The sequence below is a fragment of the Amaranthus tricolor genome, chromosome 4, assembly GCF_026212465.1.
Source record: "Amaranthus tricolor cultivar Red isolate AtriRed21 chromosome 4, ASM2621246v1, whole genome shotgun sequence".
Lineage (NCBI taxonomy): Eukaryota > Viridiplantae > Streptophyta > Magnoliopsida > Caryophyllales > Amaranthaceae > Amaranthus > Amaranthus tricolor.
Window position 1 is genome coordinate 8,999,330 of NC_080050.1, and position 12,028 is coordinate 9,011,357.

General features: G+C 40.5%; 2 protein-coding genes across 2 annotated transcripts; both read left to right on the plus strand.

Moving 5' to 3' along the window:
* Positions 1–4,917: 4,917 nt before the first annotated feature.
* On the plus strand, positions 4,918–6,144 carry LOC130810704 (uncharacterized). The gene is made up of 3 exons (XM_057676842.1): positions 4,918–5,301; positions 5,351–5,761; positions 5,806–6,144. Exons 1-3 carry the CDS (start codon positions 4,918–4,920, stop codon positions 6,142–6,144), a joined length of 1,134 nt encoding a protein of 377 aa, XP_057532825.1.
* Positions 6,145–8,731: 2,587 nt separating this feature from the next.
* LOC130810705 (uncharacterized) lies at positions 8,732–10,390 on the plus strand. The gene is made up of 4 exons (XM_057676843.1): positions 8,732–9,250; positions 9,353–9,616; positions 9,705–9,980; positions 10,304–10,390. Exons 1-4 carry the CDS (start codon positions 8,732–8,734, stop codon positions 10,388–10,390), a joined length of 1,146 nt encoding a protein of 381 aa, XP_057532826.1.
* The last annotated feature ends 1,638 nt before the right edge of the window (positions 10,391–12,028 follow it).

The following is a 12,028-nucleotide window of genomic DNA, read 5'->3' on the forward strand; positions in this document are numbered from 1 at the left end:
TTATTAGTTCTATTCCTAACTTGTATAGGTCCCCAGTTCATAAGAGGAAAGCAGAACCTTAGTTGGGTGATTTTTGTAACTTTGGTCGTGCAGTGACGCTTGCAGGTACGTACACGTAGTAATTAATTATTATATTCATCGTTTCAAAGTATTATTAATATTACATGATTATATGCATCACATTAGAATTATAGAACGCCAGAAAGTAAAACATGTTAGTGAATAGTCATAATAGTGATATAGGCAAGTAGAATGAAAGCATTAGGAGACTATGAGAACAAATTTCTAAATAGTAGAGAACGCACCATGGTTGTGTGTGGTATCGGAGTGATTCCCTACTTATTGAGCATTGATTTATGATTAGTTGGCGTGACTCAACTGGATTATGTATGGTTGATTTAGTAGTCCCCTAGGTGAGGTCCGACGGGACCACCGTAAGGGGGGTATGAGCATGCTTGGGTCATTGGGCGTCGGGTGGCCGATACCGCCCCTTGACCGAGGTGTTACCATGCGGGCCTTGCAAACCCCAATATGGTGGCCTCTTCACTGGTTTAGTACCCCAGTGTGTTAGTTTTCCTGAAGGTAGGACCCGAGAAGGTCAGTTGGAGGGGGCATGAGCTCATACTTTGCCATGCGCGTTGGGTGGCCGATAACGCCCTTGGCCGTGTCACTGTGCCATGAACAGAGAAAAGATCCACTAACTTTGAATATACTTCGAGAGATTAGTAGTTTGAAAGAGAAATTATGAGTAAATGGAGGTGTTTAAACAGATGAGTAGACTCGTTATTGCCATACTATATCGTTGTCTATAGTTTTGTTCAGTGACTCTAATTGTTATAAGTTCATTAATTACTGACGTGTATGTGTTTGTTGTTGTTTGTTCATGACTCTCTATGATGTTTCTGCTATGACACATCTGACTATGGTCATTATGTTGAGCAGCAGGAGGATCATAGCTTGACATAACAGGTATAGGAGCTTTTTTTGCTTTTCCTTGGGGGAAAGAGCGGAGTACGGTCATAACAATTGTGTACAAATTACCTAATGCTTATAGCTTCTATATTACCTGTAAAGTTTCTTTTGGGATTGTATAATTTTTTTTGTATGGAGCCATGTGACTCCTTGTATGATCCATAGTTCTGCTGCGTAGCTTTTGCATGTATAGTAGTAAGAATACTCTTTTAGTATCTGTCAGATTGATGCGTTAACACTGGAACCACGATCCTCGTTAGAGTTGATGATTGGAGAAGCCGACGGTGATTCATTCCGTCGTGACATATTTTTGAAAGGCATTAAAAGCCTTAGATTAGTTTAGTTATGTCAATCATTTATATATCCTTGTCACACCCTCAGTTTTAACTGAGATGCTGCCGAAATTTCCATCTACTCACCTTTTCAATTAATCTTTAGCGTTTATTTTAATTATTTTCTCTTTTCTTTTTATGTAACACCCGAATTTCCTCCATTCCTTCACGATTCTGGTTTCGTTTAAGGGGTTGGAAATTCAGGGGTGTTACACCTACCTAGAAAAACATACTAAAAAACAGAGAGTGGGGACAATGGTATAAAGATCAGCAAGTTACCGAATGCCACATAGGCTTACGAGATATTCTACTTCTCTCTCCACTAATCCTTAAAAAGATTCCACTCAAGGTAAAAGCCAAAACGGCCACTAGGGTTTTGGGATCCTTTCCTAAGGCCCACTATTATAAATACACGATGCCATGCATCACCAAGGGCAACGTATCTTTTTACACTAAAACCCGAACAAATATATTCTCTTGAGCTTTAACAACAATCTTCTCAAGACCCTTACTGACTTATTCATCGCCGGAGGACCCCTCTCCAGCCCCCGTTTACTACCTTGTGCAGGAGAACATAGTGAAATAGCCAGGAAAGAGACGCAAACCTCCCCAGTGGTTCATATCTACTGTAAACCTTAAAAGAGATTCTCATCACCACAGTTGAGAGTGTTAATTGTTCTCTCAACAGTCGGAACAATTTGGCGCTAGAGGGAGGGCCCAGTTCTTTCTAGCTACGTTTCACTTAACTCTCAAACCAATCACAAACTTTCCTTGAAAATGAACAACTAAAAGCAAAACCTTGATCCAAATTTGGCGAGCACCGACGAGCTGAAGTTGAAGGAACCTCAAATCCTCAACAAAGTCAGGAACCACGTTTCGTCAATGACCTAAACCCCTACCACAAGCAAAACTGGAACAAAATCCCCACTCATAACCCACTTGTTGTTATGGGTGCTGAAGAATCAAAAGATGATAAAGCAACACCCTCTGTGTAACATCCCGACTTACCGTTGACTGAGTAAACAGAGTTATCACGGGGTTCATTTCCCAAGAAACTTAAATCACACTTCCAAAACTTAAGCAAAGGGGTCATTAGCTCTTTAACGTAACTAACTCGGCTAATTCTCAAACAAAACATTTAATTAAAACACAAGGTAAACATGCAGATCACTTTAAGTGCAATATAACCAGAACAACCAAGCCTAATATACATTTATCAAAAAAAGAACCTAAAACAAAGCTACAAAATTCCCACATGCTCAGCTCAATATGACATCCTTGGAACTTTAATCAATACTGCTAACCTATCATTCCCGACCGGTTCTGATCTGTAATCAAACTAAAAGTTGGAAACAATAGAGGATCAGATTTAACTGAATGAGAAATAACAATCCAAAACAATAAAACACAGCAATTCAAAGCAAAGGTTTAAAAGCAACATCAGTTTCCTAGATCTATATGCGCACAGGAAGTCTAATTTAAGAGGTGCCTCCTAGTTCTATGGCTATGTCGCTCTCGGGTGAAGCTAGTCAATATCTGAATGACAACTCGCTTCAAAAATAGGGAGCAGGGAACAGTTTTCCTCAATTCCATCAATGACCAACTCGCAAGCCCGATCCATTGACCATATCATAATATCAACATAAGCATTCACAACAACATTTGTCTCAACAATTGCCAATTTCAAAAGAACTTTAGTAAAAATTTTATTTTCAAGAATGTAGTTTGGCCAGACCCTTTAAGGGACTACTACTACTCGCCGACAATGTCGCTTTGAGAAGTTGAGACCGTTTCGCTGCAGTTGACTAGAAGGGCAGGGGCTTATCGACGTAGTCGTATCCTGAAGCATGACAATATCATAACGTCACCAGCGTGTGTTCAATGTAACTATACTAACATATAACTTATTACATCTCCTCCTACGACTGTAGCTTGACCAAGACTCACATAATTAAATCAAGAACACCAATTATCCAATATTTTATTACTTTCAAATATTTCTCAACAAGACCCGTAAAATTAATAATTTCATACTAACCATTAAGATTCAAGAACTTATCCCAAGATCCAATAATTTGCTACTAATGGTCAGTTAGTCCAATTAAATGGCCAAAACAATTATATTAAATAAATCTTGAATCAATAATTGATCATTTTTAATGAATTCGGAAAGAATGCGTTGAAATAGAAATTAAGATATAATGGAGCAAAGAGAATGTATACATAAAAATTTACAATTACATAAGGATTTAAGAAGGTAAAAGTTACAGAAGTAAACCAAGATGTTCTTGTTATCTCACTTCATGTTTCGAATAAGAAGGCAAGTTATTTGTATTTTGAACGATGCAATCAGAGGAAAACAGAGGTGCAGATTTTGTTCCATGGGTACAAGGAATTACCAATTAAAAATAATAAAATAACAAGAAAGAAAGAAAAAAAATGAATTTAGGTAGAATCAAGGCTGCTGTCTTTCGTCAGTTTTTTTTAAAAAAATATGAAAGAAGATCACTACTACTTGCTATCGAAATTCAAAGGAATGAGAAGGAAAAATTATGTTTGTTTGTTCTAGAATCAGGCAAGAAGGCGAAAGCAATTAGAACAAGGCACCATTGTTGATAATTTCGAAAGTTTCATGTCAAAATGGCAAGGAAAGAAAGCACGAAAAGCCATTGTTCTATACTCGAATTCTCAGAGTTATTTTGAGGGAGAAGACTGCAAAATTCAGAGGAATAGAAGGCAAGGGATTTCGAATGGCTTAAAATGGAACAAGAGCAAATTTTTTATTTCAGTTTTGTTAAATGAAATTAGGATTTGGGGAAAATGCAAACGGGAAGAAAAAAAACCGATTCATGGTTTAGGGCATTAGGAATATAGAAAGAAATAAAATAAAATAAAATAAAATAAAATAAAGAAATTAATAGAATTAAATGTGGCCATATTTGAGCCCAATTTGATTCTCCGTTATTCTACCCACAAATTATATATTCACTCAACCCAAATTAATCCTCGTTCGAATATTTATTTTAAATTCTTCAATTGTAAAATATTAAATTTCTCGATTGTTACACTCTGTGGCAAAAACACCCCCCGTTAGGCTAGGATTTGCCACTCCTCATAGTGGAGGACTGACATCCGAAGAAATAGCGACGCTTGCACATGGACTTATGCAAGCAAACATTGCTGCAAGGAGCAACCCAGCAGTAACTCCACCACCAAAGCATGATGTTGTGAGTAACCCTATTCCTTATCCTCTTTACGAGGAGGATAAGACAAAGAAACGACCTATGCTGCTAAACATGGAGAAGCAAGGCACAAAACTTGCAGTGTGAAACACAAAGTAGGACCCAGGATTGTCACCGCAAAACAAAGATTAGGCTCTCGACAACATATTACTGATTCTCATGCTCAAAACAAAAGCCATACAAAAATAAGTTTAGTCCCAGAATAGGAAGCCCAAAGTAGCCTAAAAAGCTACACACCAGTGGAATCAGCCGCATCCTTAGGGCGGAAGAGAGGAATGCAGAGTAGGCTAGGTCCCAAAAGCTCTAACGTTAGGGAAAGGTTGGGCCCATAAAAAGAAATTATCGAAGAAGACCCTGAACAAAGAATCAGGATGCCATGTCACACTCAGACCTCTTGGTCTGAGGGGCATGAAAGTAAGGAAGAAAAAGAAGCGATCAGACATGAGAGAAACCTCACTAAAGGCCAGGTCAGGCAGAAAAAGAACGATGAAGAGAAGGCAGTTCATGAGGGAAGGGAAGATTCGCAGACAGAGTTAATCAGGCAGAAAAAGGGCAAAAAAGCGGTAACGTCCTCTCCTGCCCAAAAGATCAGGATGCCAAACACTTCACCATTCTCCCTTGAAATAGTGAGCATGCCTGTCAACCGGGTAAAACTACCTGGATACGTCAGATACGATGGGAGCACAGACCCCACAGAACATCTCAACGCCTATCAGGGACTATGTCTCTTGGAGCTCACAATGATGCTTCCTGGTGTAAGAATTTTGCCCTAACCATGACAGGGCTGGTCAAAGTTGGTTTCAGTGCCTCCCTGAAGGTTCTGTCACTAGTTTTGATGACTTGACAGCGAAATTTATGAGTCAATACGCACCGTTTGTTAGGCGACCTAGGCAATCCATTGAGATGATGAAATGCGAGCAGAGAAGAGAGAAATCCCTCAATGAATACATAGCACGATTCAACACAGAATGTTTGACAGTCATCAAACCTGAAAATTCCATCATTCTCCTGGCCTTCATGTCAGGATTGAATGATGACAGATCAGATAGCAGAAGTTTCAAGGAAGATGATGGATGGATCAACATCCATAGTATGGACGACGTTAGAGAAGAGCAGAGAGGTTCACTAGCTCAGAAAATTTCAGATTCATCGCTGCTAGTCTTAGAGGAGAAAGGCATGAGAAGAAAAGTCATAGTAATAACAACAACAACAACGGTTACAATAAAGAGTCATACCCTGTTCGTTCCCCAAACGATCAGGATAGAAGGAGCAGGGGAAAAGGTGCTGACGAAAGGAAAAACCACAGGGATGAGGCCAGAAGACCTGCACTCCAAAACTTTGCTCAATTCACACCCCTAAATGCTCCTAGGGCACAAATCTTCCATCTTCACAAGAACTCTAAGTTATGGGAAAGGCCCCCATCGCTCCGCAGGTTAGGAAACAACTTGAACCAGTTTTGTGACTTCTATGGAAGTCCAGGACACTCCATTGAATCCTGCATGACCCTGAAAAATAATCTGGAGGACCTGATCCAGAGGGGTTATTTCAAAAATTATGTGAAGTGGAACGACGAGCAGAAACGCAAAACTAAAGCTTAAAATAAGAGGAATCCAGGTCCAAGCCAGGACGAAGGAGAAGCCAAGAAGCAAATGAAAGCCCCAATCTTTGTGATCTTCAAAAAATCCGGGGGCATAGCAGATGGAGAAGCACATTTGAAGGCTGTAACTCAACCCACAACCAAGATTTTTGAAATCCACGAAGAAGCAGAAACACCATATTTTCCTGACATAATTTTTACACCACTCTAATCCTTAGTCATGTTATTAGAAATAGCAGAGCAGCCTGCATATAGAGTCCTGTTAGACAAAGGGGTAGAAGTGAATGTGATATACAAAAGCTGCTAGGACAGAATGGATGCTGAAGGACAACACTTGGTAAGAGCAACAACTCCTATAGTTGGTTTCTCAGGGGAATCAATAAGATCCGAAGGGAAAGTCACCTTGCCTATAACCATTCAGGACAAGAAAGGAATCACTGTCACTTGTCCACAGGAGTTCTACATCATTGACGCCCCAACAAGATATAACTGCATCCTAGGCAGGAAGTTCTTAGGAGACATCACAGGCATCCCTTCCTCTTTCCATCAAACACTCCTGTTTATAGGAGAAAATGGAAAGGTGGGGAGAGCCAGAGGCTGTCAGTAGATGGCCAGAACCTGCAATATGATTAAAGCTGTCAAGACCCCCAAATAGTAACCCAGAAGAGAAGAAGAAAGAAAAGAGGAGAAGAATAAGAGAGTGTGTATAGAAGAAGTAGTGAGGGATCCGGGCACGGTCCTAACTCTCAGAGAAAAGGTGGGCAACAGAGATAAACCCTAGACCCTTGTATAATAACGAAGCAGGAAATAAAATACTTTCCAGGACTTTAAAACCCGAGGAGACAGAACTGGAAGATATACCCCTCATTGAAGGGACAGACAAAATGATCAAGGTTGGAAGGACCTTATCACCAATAATCAAGGCTGAATTAGTAAGCCTGATGAAGGAAAATGCTGACCTCTTTGCATGGTTTGCAGCGAATATGCCTGGTATTGACCCTACCACCATCACTCATAAACGAAACGTGATTAGAGGGTCAAAACCAGTAAAACAGAAAAAGAGGAACATGGCTCCTGAAACAGAAAAAGCAGCGAAGAGGAAGTACAGAAACTCCTAGAGGCAGGGTTCATCGAGCCCTGCCAATATCCTGAATGGCTGGCCAACCTCGTGTTGGTATCAAAGGCAACAGGAGGGTGGAGGATGTGCATTGAATTCACCAACCTGAACAAGGCATGTCGTAAAGATTTCTATCCTTTACCTAGAATCGACCAGCTAGTAGATTCTACTGCAGGACATGCTCTGCTCTGTTGCATGAATGCTTTCTCAGGGTACCATCAGATCTTCATGGACCCTTCTGATAAAGAAAAAATTGCGTTCATTTGCACAGCATGAGTCTACAACTATAAAATGATGCCATTTGGCTTAAAGAACGCAGGTGCAACATACCAGCGGCTAATGATCCAGATATTCGCCAGCCAGAAGGGAAGAAATTTAGAAGTGTACGCGGACGATTCAATTGTCAAGAGCAAGAAGGAAGAAAATCTTATCCCTAATCTCAAAAAGACCTTTGAGAACATGAGAAGGCACAATATGAGATTGAATCCTAAGAAATGTGTATTTGGAATCAGGGCTGGAAAGTTCTTAGGATTCATGGTGTCTCAAAGAGGTATAGATGCAAACTCGGGCAAGGTACAAGCGGTTCTGAACTTGGCGGAATCGAAATCCAAGAAAGATGTAATGAGGCTCACTGGGAGAATGGCGGCTCTTTCCAGATTCATAGCCAAGTCAACAGAAAAATATTTGTCGTTTTTTAAGGTGCTCCGCGGAAATAAGAATTTCTTTTGGGAAGATGAATAGAAAAAAGCTTTCCAAGTACTGAAAAACGACCTGCATAGCCTGCCCACCCTGGCAAGGCCTGTCACAGGGGAAACTTTGTATCTGTATGCTGCTGCTAGTCAAACCACTGTAAGCGCAACGATAGTTAGGGAGGAAGGAAATGTGCAGCAGCCAATCTATTTCGTAAGCAGGATCCTAGTAGATGCAGTAACCCGATATTCCCTGATCGAGAAGACAACTTATGTCGTCTTGGTAGCAGCAAGGAAACTCAAGCCTTATTTTGATGCCCATCATGTAATTGTATTAACAGATCTACCACTAGAAAAATCCCTAAACAAGATAGAGAGGTCTGGGAGACTAGCCAAGTGGGCCATTGAACTGAACGGGTAGAGGATCAAGTATCAAGTAAGGACTGCTATCAAAGGACAAGCCTTGGCTGACATATTTCCAGAATGCATGCACAACCCTGAGTTGAAAAAAGATGCTCCTATCTGGCAGCTGCTCACAGATGGCTCTTCCAGAAATGTGGGGGCAGGAGCTATGAGCTATTTTAATATCTCCTAAAGGAAAAACCATAGAGTATCCTCTAAAATTCCAATTCAGAGCTAAAATCAATGAAGCAGAGTATGAAGTAGCTATTGCAGGCCTGTAACTCTACAGAGCCTTGGAAGCAAAACATGTAAAACTGAGGATGGATTCTCAATTGGTAGTAAACCAGATCCTGGGGGAATAGGAGGCTAGAGAACCTTCAATGCAGAAATATTTACCAAAGATCAAATGCCTAATTGCACACTTCAAAGGCTTCGAAGTAGAGAGACTCCCCAGATCACAGAATGAACAGGCCGACGCCCTTTCCAAATTAGGAAGCGCCAGGCAACATGAAATGAAAAGATTTGTTCTGTTGGAAGTAAAACAACAAAGTGCAATCCATGAAAATGTAACATCAGTCTTCACAATCAACAAATTGAATCTTTCCCCATGGATTGAAGAGATGTTGAAGTATAAAGAACAGGGTGAGCTACCAATAGATCCTACCAGGGCCAAGAAGATAAAAACCCTGGCACCCCAGTTCATAATCGTCAACAATGAGCTGTATAAAGTAACTAAGAGTGGTCTTCTGCTGAAGTGTGTTACCCCTAAAGAAGCTGAGTACATTCTAAGAGAGATCCACGAGGGGGTCTGTGGTCATCACCAAGGGGCAAAGTCTCTGGCGCACAGAGCGTTCAGGGCAGCATACTACTTGCCAAACGCCCTCTCAGACGCGAAGAATGTAGTTGAAAAATGCAAAAAATGCCAGAAATTTAGTCCTAGCATCAACACACCTTCTAATGAGCTAAAATTCATCCACAACCCAATTCCTTTTGCCCAATAGGGCTTGGACCTATTAGGGCCATTCCCTGTGGCCCTAGAATGGGTCAAATTCCTTATATTGGGTGTGAATTACTTTACCAAGTGGGTAGAAGCAGGGTCTCTCGCTACAATTACCTCCAGGAAGGCTAAAAAGTTTATATGGAAGCACATCATCACTAGATTTGGGTTACTTATTGTCCTGACGATGGACAATGGAAAGCAATTTGATTGTAATACCTCAAAGGAATATCTCAATGACTTCAAGATTAATGTTGCATATTCATCAGTCTGTAATCCTCAATGAAACGGACTAGTTGAAACAGCCAATAAACAAATCCTGAATGGGCTGAAGACAAAAACTTGATGGGGTAAAGGGTAGATGGTCTGAGGTTCTGTATGATGTATTATGGTCACTCAGAACTACTTCCAAAGAAGCTACAGGGCAGACTCCTTTCAGGCTTGTACATGGCAAAGAGGCTCTACTTCCTGTTGAAATCGGTGTACCAACTCTGCGTACCCAGTGCTATGAAGAAAATGAAAATCAAGAATTAAGGCTGCTGGACCTTGAACTCATTGAGGAAGTACGAGAAGAAGCTGCTCTAAAAATGGCAGCCTACCAGAACAGGGTTGCAAGATTGTATAATAGGAAGGTGAGAAAGAAACTTTCAAGTGGGAGATCTAGTCCTGAAATATGCCCAAGCTGCACAAATTCGAGATCATGGGAAACTTTCTGAAACTTGGGAAGGTCCGTACATTGTAACTCAAGTTTTGGGTCATGGAGCCAACAAATGAAAAAAGCCTGGCCAAGACGAATTCAGGCACAATTGGAATTCTAGAGTCTTGATGAAGTATTATGTATAGTTTCGCGGTAATCTAAATTTTTCTCTTGTAATGAATATAGTCTTTTTGACCTTTTAGTAAATCAAGTTGACTGTGTATATAACTATACTGAAAACATTTATACTACCTGCAGGTTTCTCCCAACCTCGAGAATCTAAAGGTAATAGTTCGAAGAAGTCGTTCAACAGAAGAGCCTGATCAAGGAAATTTGTTACCTTAACCATGGAAGCAAAAGTTTTTCAGTTAAGAGAGATACTAGGATCCTGATTACCATCAAACCAGTTCAACGCCAAAAGTCTAGTATAACTCTGGCTCATTCTTCTTAGGAGATGGATCTAACAGGAAAGCTATCTAATGCTCTGGTAAGGTAGACTCTTGTCCTAAACAGGCTTTCACCAATTCTTGGATTAAGAATCTCAACAAAAAAGTCATTTTGATACCCTAAAGAGAATATCTTAGAATCCAAATAGTAAAGGCTAGTAACCCTTGGGTCAACACTCTTCAGGACAGATCTTTTATACCTTGAAGAGGATGTTCCAGATCCCAAACAGACAAAAAATAGTCCCCAACACCTTACTCTCCTAAAATGACTAATAATTTTATAAAATAAGAAAAAGGTATGGAATAAGGAAGGTAGTAGTAATAAATAGCTGCAAAACCAGCTCATATCCCTTAGACAAAAGCCTAAAACACATGAGCTAGGGAGACATACTCTAGCACTATAACGATTGTTCAACAGGAATACAAAAGCATAAGAAAGGAATAAAAACTTAGACAGCAAAGCGAAGAATAGAAGGTAGAAATCAACTTATCATTTCACAAAAGTTACAGTATACAAATTTACAAGTTGCAATGTACAAGTTTACAAAAATTTCCTACAAGTTTACAAGTTATAGTATACAAAATTACAAGTTGTAATGTTCAAGTATACAAACCTACAAAGAATGGATGTATACAGCCAGATCAAAGAATACAAAAATACAAAGAATACAAAAAATGACGAAGCTAAACGCTGAAACAACTGGAGGCAAGTCACTTACAAGGAGTAGTAGAAGCAGGACTTGTAGAGGCAGGCTTCTGAGAAGGGGACTCTCCTCCTGGAGTTTAGAGAAGAGGGTCACTCTTCCTTAACTGATTGACATTATGCTCGATTTTGGGGGCCTGTAGATGTCACCTTACAGCGCTCCAATCAAAGTCAGGATATTGGATAAAACAGGCGTTGAGCATCATGACCCTAGCTTCGACAGTTGCGTCTTTCTGATAGTAAGAGGAAACCTTAACGATCTGCTCCTTATGATTTTTATGAGCAAGCTCAAGAGCAGATCGAGCTGTAGCAAGTTCCTCCCTAGTACTCTCCAGGTCTAGCTGTAGACTTTTAGTACGAAGAATGTATTCGTTGACCTGGAGCTCGGATACCTGAAGATGCTTCTCCACTTCAAAATGACGCGACTGTTACCCCCTACATTGCTCCTCTAAATCAGCAACCCTCTTCTCAGCTGTATCTGCCCTAACAAGAGCATCTTTGAATAAGGAAGTTGAAGCTCGGACACAAGATGGGAATGTTGAAAAAGTCCCATTCACAGGAGGGGGAGACCCAATAGTCTTCACCGGGTCCTGAACAGCCTTTAGCTGGTATGCAAGCTGATCCTCGAGCCCAGCTATGGTCTTAGCTTTTGCTTCTAACTGAGACTCAAGGTCAGCCACTTGATGTTTAAGATCATCTGCCTCTTTAGCTTTGGCTGACAGGGAAAAAGAAAACTCCTGAAGCTGCTTCTGCAAGGTTAAGAGCTGAGATTCTGCGGCAGCCTGTTCCCATTTGCAGGTAGACATTTGCTCTCTCAAGTGCTAGACCTCAGCC

Coding starts and splice junctions, on each gene's coding strand:
- LOC130810704 (XM_057676842.1), top strand. CDS start 4,918: ATGCCATGTCACACTCAGACCTCTTGGTCTGAGGGGCATGAAAGTAAG. Junction 5,302..5,350: donor TCACAATGATGCTTCCTGGT/GTAAGAATTTTG, acceptor AGTTGGTTTCAG/TGCCTCCCTGAAGGTTCTGT. Junction 5,762..5,805: donor TAATAACAACAACAACAACG/GTTACAATAAAG, acceptor CCAAACGATCAG/GATAGAAGGAGCAGGGGAAA.
- LOC130810705 (XM_057676843.1), top strand. CDS start 8,732: ATGCAGAAATATTTACCAAAGATCAAATGCCTAATTGCACACTTCAAA. Junction 9,617..9,704: donor TTAATGTTGCATATTCATCA/GTCTGTAATCCT, acceptor GATGGGGTAAAG/GGTAGATGGTCTGAGGTTCT. Junction 9,981..10,303: donor CAAGATTGTATAATAGGAAG/GTGAGAAAGAAA, acceptor TACTACCTGCAG/GTTTCTCCCAACCTCGAGAA.